Source organism: Eurosta solidaginis, chromosome 5 (assembly GCF_040869045.1).
Source record: "Eurosta solidaginis isolate ZX-2024a chromosome 5, ASM4086904v1, whole genome shotgun sequence".
Taxonomy (NCBI): Eukaryota; Metazoa; Arthropoda; class Insecta; order Diptera; family Tephritidae; genus Eurosta; species Eurosta solidaginis.
Window position 1 is genome coordinate 22,855,135 of NC_090323.1, and position 16,288 is coordinate 22,871,422.

General features: G+C 35.5%; 1 protein-coding gene and 1 long non-coding RNA gene across 7 annotated transcripts in view; one reads left to right on the plus strand and one right to left on the minus strand.

Moving 5' to 3' along the window:
* The window catches only part of LOC137252482 (uncharacterized), a 613,814-nt gene that overhangs the window by 376,532 nt on the left and 220,994 nt on the right, over window positions 1–16,288 (plus strand). The gene's annotated exons all lie outside the window — the stretch shown is intronic.
* The window catches only part of sff (sugar-free frosting), a 122,571-nt gene that overhangs the window by 24,735 nt on the left and 81,548 nt on the right, over window positions 1–16,288 (minus strand). For all 6 annotated transcript variants that reach the window (XM_067788243.1, XM_067788246.1, XM_067788245.1 and 3 more), the window contains 2 exons: window positions 13,552–13,778; window positions 10,300–10,450 (listed from right to left, as the gene is read on the minus strand). In XM_067788243.1, the coding sequence (XP_067644344.1) occupies window positions 10,300–10,450; window positions 13,552–13,778 (378 nt within the window). The remainder of the gene's footprint in view (window positions 1–10,299; window positions 10,451–13,551; window positions 13,779–16,288) is intronic.

Sequence of the window (16,288 nt, forward strand, 5' to 3'; positions counted from 1 at the left end):
TGTCCTGTCGTTGTCATACTAAACATACTCTCTTAAGGAACACATACATATACGGTACTGTTATGTACGGTTATGTACTAATTTGCTCAAAAGTTAACCCAACAAACAAGATTTTCTAATATGAAATGAAATCACCGAGCAATGATATTTTCCAAGAAAATCACGCGGATGATTTTTTGATTATGTGACGTCACGTCACGTCAAAGAGCATATTGGCATTATCACAAAGAAAAAAGTTGCGGCCGTTTACAAAGATAAATCTAAACCTCTTTTTCTTAAGTCAAAAAGTAGTATCCAATAATATCGTCACTTACATTAAGCGCTAGGTGAACCTCATAATTGGGGATGTGTTTGATTCTGCGTAACAGAGATTTTATTGTTCAAATACAGCCTTCGAAGGTATCTAAAGAGGTTGAGCATCCTAAGGGCGCTGATGTACTTCTGATCTCATATTTAAAATAAGAACCAGTTCTTTGCATAAGTCTTTTGCATCACAGTCCTCGACACAATCTATCGGAATGACTCTCGCCATAAAAAAAAAAATAAATAAAAAATTATAGTGGGTGAAACGTTTTGTTTCAAATGGCTCGAGGAAGTCGGCTTTAACATAATCGAAGTAGTGATATGTGCAAATTCTTTTTCCTGAGATTTTCACAAAACTTGACTCATCAATAATCCGGTTAATGACAGATTTTCCTTTTATGTATTCAGACTGAAAAGACCCAATCAGTCGGGGCTTTTATCTTTCGCGCAATAGGCTTGAAAGGGCCTTATATTTATTTGATATATTCATATGGCTTAATGTGTGATTTTTAGCGTAGTTTACAGGTTGAATTGGGCAAAGGGAATGAACTCCTCCGACTATATTCTATCTCGCCTTAGTCGGGACAATGAATGTTAATTTCAATGTCTTCAATTGTGGGCTTTATTTAAGCTGGGTGCTTCATTGTCGTTCCCGCTTAATAGGGCAAAGATTATAATTTTTGTCTCATTCTTGTTTACTTTAAGTATATTCGGGCACTGTTCATTTCGGTTTTTAGCTTAAACTCTGCTCACTCATGCCTTTCAGCATATACAATTTGTTTCTGAAAAGACGCCTAACTTCTCTATTTAACTTAGAGTAGTCTATACATACACTTCTCCTTACATTCAAACTTAACGCTACTCTGCAAGACAGCTTATCCTGGATTGCTGTACGAAGTGCTCTGGACATATGCTCCTATTGCTTACACAGTCCGCCCGGCGAGGTAATTCGATGTCGGGGCCTCGAATCATGAGCACATTTAAAACACTGTAGTAATGCCGTTACTCCGTCGCAACATGCGCGATATGTAGCGTATATTTTGAGATCGGGTAACATTCATGTAGCTCATGGGTGTTTAATGTTTCAACTGGAGTTAGATAATACCATGTTTAGGATACTAACTAAGTCTATCAGCCGCAGTCCGTTAGTTAATGACTAAAATTGTTGTTTATGTTTGTATGAATAATGACCACTTTTCGACACATATTTAGTACTTGTTATTAGAACAATTTCGGCTCACTATATGAACCATTCGACCGCTTGTTCGTATATTCCTATTTATCGTTTGCTTTCCAATCATTTTCACAGGCTGACAATGATCTGTTGTTAGGAGTATTGTGCAGGTTACATTTTTCATTGGCATTTTTTATATTTGTCAATTTTGACATTTCCACGTGCTCTCTGTTGAATTTATTTGTCACTTTTGACATTTGTCAATTTTGACATTTCAGGGTGCTCTCCGTTGAGGTTCTTTGTCACGTCTGACAATTATCAATTTTGACATTTCCGCACTCTCACTTTCCATATAAGTCTGTTTTTTCTGCAAATATTTAATCTCTTATTTCTATTTTGTCTTCGCTGGTGGCAACAATCTTTATACAAGATCATTTTGGTCGTTGGTTTTTCGTGTGCTATTTCCGGTGTTTTAAACTTGTATTTTTCTCGTTCTAAAAGCGTTTACATCGTGCATTATACATCGTGAAAATGAAAATTTATTTCTTCATTAGTAGCTGGCCATTGTTGCGCGGAATGAAAGGTAGTTGATTTACTACGCACACCATAATACGTCTTTCCGCTATATTACTGAATGCGCATTAGTTCGAAGCATTGATGAGCGTAATGTAAAAAATTGTAAAACTTTATTCTTAAATATTTCAGAATTCGATGGGCTAGTTATTGCTTTGAGTAGCTTTCATTTTAGAGTTAAATTTAATAATATTTCTAAAAACGTTTCATTCAATCTTCAGTACTGCTCTAAAACATCTTATAGACTTATTAGGCACGCTGGGCAATCATACGTAATATTTTACAAGCGAAACAACACACAAAACTTGGCAACAACACAACTATGGCTTAAACTTGTCATTCGCATGCCATCAAATTGGTACAAAAATGTGTTGCTATTGTTCATATTGTTATTGTATATAGCCTGTAGCCTTATTGCCCTCCAGCTAAAATGACCTGCTTGCTTAGCCGGCATGCATGAGTAGTTGTACATATATACATGTCGGTAGTAATAAGTATACTTGCGCGCATGTATATGTGTGTGTATGGGGACATACAATGCTTGAGATCTGCATATGAAAGATGGCGCTTAGTCCTCGCTCCCTCCCCATCTCAATGGCTATGCTTTACTTACATCCTCTCTGTTTGGCATTTTGCCGGTACACATCAATGTCAGCAATGCATGCCGTCGTTCGTTTATAGCGAATGTACTTGACTTCCTTCCACACATCCTTCCTGCGTGTCTTTTGTAAATATTTGTGATTTTATAAATTTTTTGTTTTTACATTCATGCGTGTACGCGAACTCAAAGTTGCGTACTAAATTTCAGTAATGCGAATGTCATCTCGCCCATCAACCCCCGCTCGCCATCAACGCCTGACAGTGCTCGTGGTTTCGGGTGCACCTACTTAGTTGTACTTGTATGCCCTTCATCAAAAATTCCTTTATAACTTGTTTTCGATTTACCGCTATGTCTGAAACATTTGCAACATCTGTTTGCAGGGTTTTTGTTGAACAACTGTTCGCTCCTGAGTTTTGTTGATCCGTTTTTGATATCGCATATTTTTGCAATGCAAATTTTTATATTTTATTCTCCAAAAATAAAAAATAAACTTTAATATCTTGTTTGTGTCTACTTCATGTTTTTTCAATTTCATTCCGCATATTTTTGGCATTTATAAAAGATTTATGAACTTTCCGATAACGAATTATTCAAATTTTGAAAGCAATAGCCAGAATTAGAGATGAGGTCGATAAAAATCAAATTACATATGCTTGTATGTGTGACGGCTATAAAATTTGCATGTTCGCTATAAAAATGATGGAGAGATGGATTGTTTGCACTTCAGGTGAGATAGTGAGAAGATTCGTGAGGAGAAATTTCTTGCACAGCCAGGCTATGAAAGCGGTTCATAAGTAAGAGAGGGAAAAGAAGTACACTATGAACTTAAAAGAGAGAAAGATTCCAGTCCAATTGAGGAGCGAGAAGAGAGAACGAGAAAGTAAATGTCTCCACTAGCCAGACTATGAAAGCGATGTAAGACTAAAAGGTGACATCAGTTTTATTAAAAAGAACTATATATTGAGACTGAAGATGGAAAACGTGTTTTATAAGCTCCTGAATTACGAACAGCATTCGGATCGAATTCAACTTCATGTCTGTCTTTGCAGGAGCAGGAATAGGAGAACCGGATGAACAGATGAATCCTCGAGTCATGTAAGTGCTAAGGGCTCATTTGTGCAGCGGCATTGGAGTGTTAATAGGGTGCCACCCAATGAGAACCCAACTGTGTTAGCTGTATGGAGGACGATGAGGTGGAATCATCCAGCCTTTTATCTATGCTTTGTAACAGATGGCTTCTCGATCCAACTAAAGGCTTATTTGTGCATCGGTATTGGAGTATTAACAGAGCGCTACCCAATGGGAGCCCGAACCAAGTTCAACTGAAAGTCTCAGATCCACGACTGGGAAAACAATTTTGACAGCTGCTTAGCACATACTTAGCTGCCACGATCTACTTTTCGAGAGGTGCCCACTAACAGTGGCCAGCTGAGTTCCAATACCCTTTCCGGCATCTACTAGATATAAAACTCATAAATACAACTGACCTCTGCGTGAGAAGTGTTGTAACAAATAAGTAAGCTAAATGTTGGCTAGCTCCTTCCTTCTTGTAAGAAGTTGGTCAGATTTACTCACTGTTCAGTAACAGTAGAAGATAACACGATGCAGTGTGAAGTGATTAATGGTACCTTTGTCTCATAGAGGACTCGCTCCATTTTACTTAAGACCCTAGCTGGTTCACAGGACTAAGACCTCCATTGGTTATTATATCCAAGTATGCCTGGAAAAAATTCCGCAGTGTTCAAAGGTTTCGCCCTGTTAGCCTAGATCACCTCTTGACAACTCTTACATCCACCTCCTTGCTGTTTACTCTTTCTCAGCTCAACCGCCCACTTTTTCGTTGTGCCAGTCCTACTAGTTAGTAGATTATTGATGATTATAAGCCGATTTGAACCGATTAACAATGCTTGTAAGACTTTGACTAAAGCTATTATTGTTGAAGGCTCTTTTGGAGTAAAGCAAAGCGTCTTGCATGAAGTCTTGGCGCACCAGTGATCCTTCTATCGGATTAACAACCGAATAAACAGCTCTAGGATCTATCTTTACAATATTCAGGATGCAGTGCCAATAATCACTTTTGCGAAATCTTTCCCAGTGTGAAGAGATAACTCAAACGTTGCGAGGTGCTTCATAGGAATTAGTAAAAATAGATTAGTATGAAGTTGTTGTTGTTTTAACCGCAGAAACCATCCCCGATGCTTTAGGGTGGGTTACGGATATGTGTAGTTCTTTGACGAGTTGAGTCCAATACACTGCTGTACTAGCCCGACTGCGGCGGAAACACTTTTTGTTTTCACTCAAACTATGCGGTCTATGGATTTGAGTAGCCTCTTATGACAGCTATACTAAACAGCTAAATAGCTATGCTAAACTACACTTTTCAGGTTTGTTGGTCAATTTGATAGGGTCACTGTCTACATGCGCATTGTTAAAGCTCATAGCAAGAAAGTTCATATCCAGGAGAGATGGTGCACTGAAAGAAAAAGACTGGTAAAATTAACCGAAATACGGGTCAATTTAACCGAAATTTCTGTCATTTTTTATCCATCGCAACAAGATGTTGAACCAACTGCGCACAAATCTTTGATTCGTAATTGACCGTTTTAGTAGTCAAATGAACAAAAAAAGTTGTTGCGACAGCTTTGTACGAAAGTACCTATGTTGCGGCATTTGCAAGGTAGATGAGTTTTCACTGAGATCTCTTCATGGCAGAAATACACTCGGAGTGCTTGCCGAACAGTGCCGAGGAGCGACCCCGCTTAGGAAAATTTTCTTCTAATTGACAAACCATATTTCTAAACTTTTTATGTTCCTTTGCTCGGGGTGTGAACTCAGGGTCTTCGGTGTGGTAGGCGGAGCACGCTACTATCACACCACGGCGGCCGCCATATACATACGTAAGTATTTGCATACATATAGTACGCAGCATACATAAGTACAAAGTAGAGAGCGCAGTGAGAGTAAAATTCTGTTTGAAATTGGCTCATGTATTGACTGTTGATCGCTGTTGAAATGACCAGTGAGATCAGTTGTGTTAACGACAAAATCAGTTAGATTGATTAGGAATCTGACAATTTTACAGAGTTTTGTTAACTTAAGAACGATAATTTCTCTTCTGTTGAAGTGACTAAACTAATTTGTTCGCTTGACAAAGAACTTGGTCGAATTAACCATAATTCGATCAATTTCACCGAATCTCCGTTAAATCAAGAACAACAGAACCGGTTTGTTGATTTTACTAGCACTATTTCTTTCAGTGTGGTCTTGAAGATGTTTCTGTTAGGAAACATTTCTCTGAATACAGATTCCATTGACCTTAAGTAGAACTTTTAAGCTTCATACGTCTTAGTATTTAAAGAAAAAAAATTGGAAGATGAGACAATCTGAAAGGATCGATGAGATCAAGACAAATTTTAACTTATTTTCTTTAAAGATCGAAAAATATAAGGCGTAACTCTCGTGTAAATTTATATAACACTTTTTTAATGGATTAACCTAGCAAAACTTGTATTTTCAGATCAATCTTCTAAACCTCCCATGGTTTGCAAAAACCATCCCCTATTTCATTTACTCACAAAATAATCGGATATTTTCATAATATCCGTAACAATTTAATTTCCCATCAGCGAGTTAATTAATTAATTAACAACACGAATAGCAACATCATCTCACTCTAACTAGTCCAGCAAATAGTATTTAGGTGAATTTAAGTGTTGACTATACTTGCCTATAGCGCGGATGATGGAGGAGGCAGCCCTAGGACATAGGCAATATCATCACCGGAATTAGATTGTGAGCTTTAATAGTGATGCCATCGGCAGAGTAGAAAAAATTCACACGAAATATGAACACATATACACACTAACATATGTAATAATCTGTAGATAGGCAAGACACTTTTCCTCTCATTTGGCATGCTGCAATGGCTCCAGCCACTTGTCCTTGCCCGCTCATCACAATTGCTGAACGCTCAGCGCGCCGCATCGACTAAAGTACGTATTTGCATACTTTGCTTATGCATACAAAAGTAGTTAATAAATGAGTGATTCCATGATAAATCGACTTACTATTTTATAGCATTTTCACCTTAAATGATATTTTTTCAAATCAAATGAATTTTTTGTCAAATCAAATTAAACTTTTTTTCAAGTAAAATGAAACTTTTTTCAAACCAAATTAAACTTTTTTTCAGATAAAATGGGGCTGTTTTTAATTCAAATGAAAGTTCTTTAAGTCAATTTAAACCTCTCAAAGACATTTTTTGCAACTCAAATTACACTTTTTTCAAATTATATTAAACTTTTTTCAAATCAAATGACAATTTTTCAAATTAAATTAAACTTTTTTCAAATAAATTTAAACTTTTTTCAAATAAATTTAAACTTTTTACAAATCAAATCTATTTTTTTTTTTTTTCAAATAAAATGAAAGTTTTCAAATCAAATTAAACTTTTTTCAAATCAAATAAAACTTTTTTAAAGTCAAATTAAACTTATTTTAAAATCTAATGGGACTTTTTTTTATCAATTTAAGTGAAACTTTTTAAAGTCAAATTAAACTTATTTAAAAATCTAATGGGACTTTTATCAATTTAAGTGAAACTTTTCTCAAATCATATGAAACTTATTTCAACTCACATGGCACTTTATTCAAATTAAATTAAACTTTTTCTAATCAAATGTACCTTTTTTTCAAATAAATTTTAACTTTTTCAAATCAAATCAATTTTTTTTTTTTCCAAATAAAATGAAAGTTTTTCAAGTAAAATTAAACTTTTTTTAAATTAAATTAACCTTTTTTAAATCAAATTAAACTTTTTTCAAATTAAATTAAAGCATTTTTCAAGTAAAATTATTATTTTTTTTTTTTCAAATTAAACTTTTTTCAAATCAAATCAAATTGTTTTCAATTCCAATGAAACTTTTTTCAAACCAGTTGAAACTTTTTTCTAATCAAATTAAACTTTTTTTCAAATCCAGTTAAACTTCTTTCAAATCAAATGAAACCTTTTTTCATTAAAATGAAACTTGTTCAAATCAAATTAAGCTTCTTTTCTAATTGAGTTTTACTTTTTGAAATTTACAAGAAACTTTTTTCAAATCAGTTGAAACCTTTTTCAAGTCAAATAAAACTTTCACTGCGAATGAAACTTCTTGTGAGATCTACAGATTTTGAATCTTACTTAGTTATACCCAAATACTACTGCAGTTTCAAAGTGATGTGCTATAATATCAGTAGAATTAAAGAGAATTGATATTATTTTCCATTTGAAAGCGAATCAAATTCAAGTTTGTCTTAGACGCTTGCCGCTGACCAAGCAAAAAGTGTAACGGAATAAAAAGACTGTATAGAGCTCTGCGGCTGTTAAAGCCGTAAACAAATTTTCGGATCTACCATAAATATATACTTCCCATGCTCTGAGTTTGTTCCCGCACTAGCTTATGAAAGTGCGCTACACTTGGCTAAAAAGGTGTATCCACAATTTACCAAAAGGCAAGGAGAGGAAACCACTGCCGATCTGGACCCGGTTGTACGCCTAGTATCTTTATCTGGTTCAGGGCATGGCGAATCAAGATATAATAGCTCATTTATATAATTAAGGGTTGGGGTGACCCTCGCCATGGGATCATAAGCTACTGAATGTGAGTTTATCAATAAGTTTTCATCCCTAATTCGGCGTTCATCATATTAAATGCGTGTAGGTGGACAGGGAGCATCCTTGATTGTTTTGTATGACAATTTCAAAAGCACTGGAATCTAACACGCGATGACAGACAGTTTAAAAGCACTGGTTAATAGGTTATCTTTAAATGTAACGTTGCGAGCAGTTGAAAATTCACTGTATATGACAGCTAAGAAAACCAGTGTTGAGTAGAATAGTTTTTCGTCCATGCTTGAATTTATATTCAAATCTCATACCCTTTCTTAGGTTTAAGCAGCTCGTTAAGCCAATAGGCTTGCAGTCTTTGAGACACCTTACCAAGACTGATTTCTCCACTTTTTCCACTTGGATCAGCTCCTCAAGAGCAAATTATCTTCAGCTATTTAACTATTCCACTAGCGTTCTACTCGACAGTCGTAGCATAGCAAGGAACGTAGTATTAATTCTTGATTATTAAACTAAGGGGAAAGTCTTGTTGTTGTTGTTGTTGTAACGATAAGGTTGCTCCCCGAAGGCTTTGGGGAGTGTTATCGATGTAATGGTCCTTTGCCAGATACAGATCCGGTACGCTCCGGTACCACAGCACCATTAAGGTGCTAGCCCGACCATTTCGGGAACGATTTATGTGGCCACATTAAACCTTCAGGTCATTCCCTCCCTCCCCACCCCCAAGTTCCATGAGGAGCTTGGGGTCGCCCGAACCTCGTCTGTTAGTGAACCAGGATTCGCCGCGGATAGGTGAGGTTGACAATTGGGTTTGGAGAAGCTATATATTGCGCTGGCAACCTGAAGGGTTGCGCTACACAGCCCCTTGAATCTGGTATTTTAGTCGCCTCTTACGACAGACATACCTACCGCGGGAATATTCTGACCCCCTAACCCGCTGGGGTAGGGGAAAGTCTACATCGTCTTCGATCTTAATATCAAGATCCAAACAACTATCCACCCCGTTGTCGGAGGCTTAGTTTTGTCTACTAAATCATCTGCCAATAGAAAATGTGCTTCGGGAAGCGCCTCTGTTCTATTTCCCTCTTTGTTCGCATATTACATCTTAGGAAGTTGATATACCTCAGCATGAGACTAATGCTGTTTCGCAGGAGCTCTCGATGTAAATTAAACCCTTGATTTCCAGCGGATCTTACGTTTATGGATCTTGAGCAGAGACTTATACTCGTCCCAGAACGTTCCGTTTTCTGCTACTTTTTCCAGCTTTAATATCGCTTTTATCTACCTTCAAAGAAGAATCACCTCCTTACTCGATCTTGTCAATTTTGCTTTGCCCTAGAATTTTCTTAGGAGCCAAACTCGGTCATATGCAGTCAATAGCGCCTATAATAAGATGTTATGGGAAACCTCCACTTCCTCTCTAGCCTCAACTTATTTGAGTTGCCCAAGTTTTATTCATATATATTTCTAGAATTTGGTATATTCCGCCACCCTCCTCTTTTCTACACCCTCTTTAAGTGCTTCCTGAAACTGCTGTTTGCATAGTCTCAGAAGGATGGATAAACATACATATGTAGGGCCTCTACTTCTGTTAAATTGACATAGCGCAATATGTGCAATTTGACATAGCATGTCCCCATAGTTGCTTAGTCTGCCTGCAGCTATTGCCAAAAGTGGTAAGCTTATGCGGTAATAGTGTCATATGAATATATACAAACGTATGAAAGCAAGTAGCTGTGTGTGTGTGAATATTCGTAATTCTGCTGGACTGCTAGTCGAGCAGCTTGTATTATGAAAGTTGTTATTAATCTGTGTGCTTTAATCTCAGCACATAAATAATACAAACACTAAAGTACTGGCGCTGACTAAAACGATGGACTTTGTCATCATAATCATCAGCGTCGTCATCACCATCACAATCATGGACACTATCACTAAAGCAAGACAGAGCTTTGCTTATCGAGCGAAGAACAATCAACGTATTTTCTGAGCACTTACATTTACACATCTGCATGTTTAACTTATATATAGAACACTTACCCTTATGACCTCTGGACATGCATAATGCGGTGATCCACATGAGGTTTCTAACATTGAACCAGCTGGTTGCAGTGAGGCCATACCAAAATCGGCAATTTTGATGTTGTTCTTTTCATCTAATAGCAAATTTTCGGGTTTCAAATCTCGATGACTGCAAGAAGAGAGATGATAAGTTTGTATGTATGTGTGAAGAAATACAGACTTTATATGTATGTATGTATGCATATACATTTCGCTTCTAGATGTTGTTAAAAGATTAGGCGGTAAAGTTATTTAATGCTTGAAAACGTGCTAAATTGGCTGAGCAGAAAAGTTTCGTTGGCAAAGTCTGTAGGCCACAGAGCAGAGAATAATATGCACTTAGCAGGGGAATTTGTTGTTGAATAAAACAACAACAAAATTATAAGAAGAACAATAGGCAATAACCATATGAAAATGTATAGAAATATGCTTTGCATTTGAATTTAATTAAAGCAATGCGGTTTTTGACGTATTTTATAGTGTGCCCAATAAAAGCGTACTCTCAGCTCTCATCGCCGCTGATGGGCCGTACACGTTTGTACTAAAGTTGTTAAGCGAACATTTTGTGTGACAAAATATTAGGTACTAAATTAGAAATTTAAAAATGCATTGAATAAACTATTAAAGCCTATGTACTAAAAATTTAGTACTAATTTTTTAAAGTGAAATCTAAGTTAAGATATTTTCTTCGAAAGCCATCTTAAAAATGAGTGATAAATTCCATTCCAAAAACATGTGTAGATGTCAGTTAAGAAAGCTTTGTATTTCAAACTTCAAATCAATTTGAAAATATGAAATTTTGAAAATAAAAATTTAAACAACTCTTTCCTTTGTACAAAACAACATCTAACCAAAGTTCTTAAAAATCGACGTGTGTGCCCAAAGCCTGTGTGGTAATTGGTTTGTATTAAAGAAACATAAAAACTAAGTTAATGTTGGTCTAAAAATTAAGCACCTGGCGAAAATCGAGTCGGTTTAGAAATAAAAATTTAGTACTAACGCAAAACCATTTTACTACACCCAAATACTAAACAATTATTATATATCAATAAAAAATATGTGATTATGTACTAAAACTTTAGTACTAAAGCCTTTTTTCTCAATGTACCCGAAGCCAGAAATGCCCATCATTTCATATGATTTTGGAAACATTGCATATTTATATTGATAAAAGGTTTGTACTAAATCCTAAAGAATAAAAATAACCTAAAAGTTAAACAAAAATTATTTAAAAATTTTTTTACTAGCACAAAAAATAAGTGACTTGCACTTAAACATGAGTACTTACACAGAAACGAAGTAAATTTGTGCAGCAAAATTTCGTATTTCATATTTTTTTTATTTTATTCTATGGTACTAGTATAAAAACTAAGTGACTTTTGTACTAAAAATTTAGTACTACATTTTTTTTTTCTCAAACTACCCGATCAATGACTAGTGGTGGAAACATTTTATGTGTGGATCCATCTAGTTAGCTGAAAAGACTCACATAATTATCTTTCTTCAAGCATGCTATCAAATCTTTTCAACTTGAATTGTAGCGATTGAACTAAAATATTTCCACTTAACTATTTTATACATAATGCCTCAAAATATATATATACCTCGAACTTAGTGTTGCTGATTTTTTGTACCAAAAAATCGCTTTCATGAGCTGTTGAAATAATCCTGAAACAAATCTCATAACTGCTGAAATAGCGCCAAATTTTTGTACTAAAAATCTCTTGAAACAACCCCGAAAAAATACCTTAAACGACTTTGAAAATCTTTGTAATAAAATTTTTTTTTTTTCAATTTCTGGAAATAGTACCGTAAAAGTCTTAAACATTTTTTGCTCTTCACATCTTTGGAAATAATCCCGTAATGGTCCCAAAAATTTACCTTAACTGTGTTAATTTTTTTTGCCAAAAAATTCTCTTTCAAAATTATTTGAAACAATCTTGAAAAAAAAGTACCCAATATCACCAACAAAATTTAAAGTTTTCTACGAAGAACTTACTTTAAAAATCGTTTAAACTTTAAATTTACACCAAAACTGACAAACTCTCTGTACTAAAACTTTCCTTCCACATCTCTTGAAAAATTCTCATACAAAATTGTACTAAAAAAATTTGTTTCAAACTCATCATTTAAAATGTGTACTAAAGCCTTTATATTGCAACTTAGAGGTGAGAATACCCTCGCGAACGCGTTGGTATGTAAGGAGGATGTCACCTCACTATTCACTGAAGTGTCCAAAATGGACTGCTGTGTTGGTGCGGGGGTCTTTCCCGAACAGCTAGTAGTCGCACTCTCAATCCTCCTTCCAACCTCAACTAGTATCTTCTAAGTTGAAATACTTGGAATAGAAAAGGCATGTTGTTTTCTTGGATCGCCAAGAATGTGGCCAAAACAGGGGGCTTACTAAAATTGTCTAAAAAAGAAATATTAAGGATGACATCCAGCGGGTTAGGGGGCTTAGAATATACCCGAGGCCTGTCGTAAGAGACGACTCAAATACCAAATTGGTTCAAGCGGTTGTCATTGCAAAATATAGCTTCTCCAACTCAATTATCAATCTGACCTACTCGTGGCGTATCGTGTTGTTTTAACAGCTGAGGCTCTGGCGAACCCAAGATCCTCATGGATTTAGGAGGTGGAAGGGCGGTATGGCCTTGAAGGTTTCAAGTGGTCATACTAAATCTGTCTCGAGATGGTTAGGCTAATACCTTAATGGTGCTTGGTACCGCAACGTACCGGATATGCATCCGCCAAAGTATCATCAAAATCGATAACATGACACCCACAGTTGAAAGAAAGGGATCCCCTTAAACTACATGCGCAGGAGTAGAGTTGAACTCAAAAAGGTTGTAAGGAAACGATCACCCATTTAATCTGCTGATGTCCAGCACTGCCAAATATCATATACCGTAATCTAGGTGGTTTCTTGCTAGCCCATCCAAAAGCGGTATTAATAACATCAGCAGGTTCATTGAACTAACAAAATGGTTGTAGTAAACCAAACTCATTAAACAGCAATTTAATACACGTATACGTAATGGCACCTAGAACTCCACTTATGCCAGTTCTCGCCGGCCGAGCAGCACAGCAACCAAAAACCGACCTTAATATAAGATATATGTATTTATGTATCTAGATTTGTATACATTTTTTTGCAATTCATCTACAAGCACATATCATATAAGTACATACACCCTTCCATTGCGTGCCCTTAGTCCCAATTAAACTTACCATATTGAATGTGAATGGCAAAAATCCAGCGCTGATATTATTTGACGAAAAAACTTTCGTGCTTCCTTTGGCGTTAATCGTCCTTTCTTCACAAGATAATCGAATAACTCACCGCCGGATACATGTTCTAATATTAAATATAAATATTTCTTATTTTCATAAACTTCACTTAAGCCCAAGACGTGTGGATGATCAATCAATTTCATTATTGCAATTTCGCGTTCCACCTAAAGAGAGAAAAAGAAATAAATGATTTAAGGAATTAACTTGAAGTGAATGGATAAAAAAAATGATTATTTCATTTTATTAATTTAATCGATCGCTTAAATTGTTGTAGCTCATAAGTGCGATAAACGTTAAGCTTTTAAGTAAGTTTTGCTTATAATCATAACAGTTTAGTTTGTTAATAAAAATAACACGTACACATACGTGATTGTATATACATACTGTTATCCACTATTTAGCTACATGTATTGGATTAAATACGTTATTTCAAATAATGTTTATAAATATCCAATTATCCACACATACGTAACTATTCCCAATGGCCTTCGCATATGTCCAGTTAAATACCTTAGTTATACTATGTTCAAACAGAGAAATAAATTGAGGCAATTTTGATTTAAGTTGAGTGGTGTTCATACCACTCAATTTACCTTACACAATAGTATTTTGATAGCCGGTTGGCTTAACTCTACAGCAACAACATACCTTTGTTCAGATTGTCAAAATGTGCGTGTTAGTATTAGGCGAATGGAATGGAATGAAAACATAAAACTTAGAAATTTTTGTTTGTTGTAAGAAAATGTGTTCAATGTTTTGGTTTCATTGTGATTTTGCCATGTTCTTTTGACAATCCCGACTCCAGTGAAATGAAAAATATAAAATCAGCAGATGAGATGAGCCAACCATATAGTTGAGCCATGCGTAACTAACGTCCAAATCTACTCACTAAACATATTTTACAAGGTTGCATTTGCGGTTTGAAACAATTTATTACGCAATTTTTTTTTAAATTGGCAATTTATTAATTATTACAATTTACTGTATGATAAATTATGTAATAAATTGCTAAAATGGTATAAATTGCCAATTTGGTGTGTGTTTGTACATAGTATTACACTACATCATTGGAAAGTGGCTTATTTTCAGGCTCATTTAATACAATTAGCGTCTGCTCAAATATATAACTTTTCAATTGCAATTAAAATGATATTAAATGAACGTGCAGGGCTTATAATAAATAACAATGTTTTTTACTTTACTATTTTAGACACAGCTGCAGTTTAAAATTAGTCAACTCGGCCCTTAAAGAGAGGTATTCAGCACTTATGGAATAGCCAGCTGAGACTCTGTTCAAACTACACTATAAAATTATTAGGTGTTTATAAATATGTATGTCTTATGGGTTATTAGTACAACAACATTAACACAGCATTCAAAACATCGAACAATCTAGGGCGAAAACTAAGAACTAACATTAACTCAGAGGATCCGTTTAGCAGCCACGGCGTATACAAGCTTACCTGCGGATGCCAGCATAGTTACATAGGACAAACAGGACGGCAAATAAGAACGAGGTTCAGAGAACATATTAGAGATTACAACAAAAAAATACGGAATCCAAACATTATACCCGAGTCTAACTTCGCGAATCACATGGTCGAGAATGAATGTTCCCCAGCAAACATCAATAAAACAGTTAGGGTTCTTCACATACAAGAAAAGGGCCGACGTCTCAACGTACTCGAAAACATGGAAATCTACAAACAGAAAACATTCGACGGTAGAATAATAAACGAACAGATAAACACAATTTCTGACACAATATTCGAGCCTTTAAAACTTGTTTAAAGGAAACAACTTAATCACACAGGTACAACAGACAAACACACAACAACAAATAAACACAAAACAATTAACACACCAAAACAAAAAACCGACAAAGAAGGTCAAACGCCTAAAATCACAGATTTCTACCTATCCCAGTCAGCCACACAAATCGATTAGTAAACCACCCTCGGTTCTGAATGAACACACAGCACATACACATAACTAAATATACACAAGCATCAATTTGACAATACCTGGTCATATACCTACTAACTATAAATACAGGACAAACGACAACAACAGATCAGAACGAAAATCGACACTGATGATGGCACAACGCCGAAACCGGCTTGTCTCAAAACCAAATTTGACAAGGGATGACGGAAAATCGTTCCAATATACATCATTTATCCATCCTGTCGGAAAATCAACCAAACAAGATAAGTAGGTTATTAGTACATTTACATATACCAGGAGACACAGAAATGTTGTTTGTGGTCTCACTACTAAGACAGTGTGTTCTATGCTCTTTTCTGAATCTTCCGTATTCACTGGCGTCTAAAATTATGCTTCCAGTAAAAGCTATTTGAGCTTCTTTCTTGTGCTGTGCCGAGTCTTTTCGCGATTTGTTAGGAACTAAACCTTTTCAGTTCTAAATGAAAAAAGCGTCAGATGTAATTGTGCAAGCGTCATATTGTAGGAAATTAGTAGATTTATTTGAATAATATCCCTAACCCGCGGCTCTGGCCGTACGAAGAACATAAAACACGAAGTTTAATTTGACCTAAAAATCCTTATTTTTCATTGCCAAGTTTCAAAACTGCTTGGATTTATATATATTTTGGATTTTGGATTCGTGCTATTAGTAGCTTTGGGCATTATTGGTGCTTTTGTTTGGCTATAT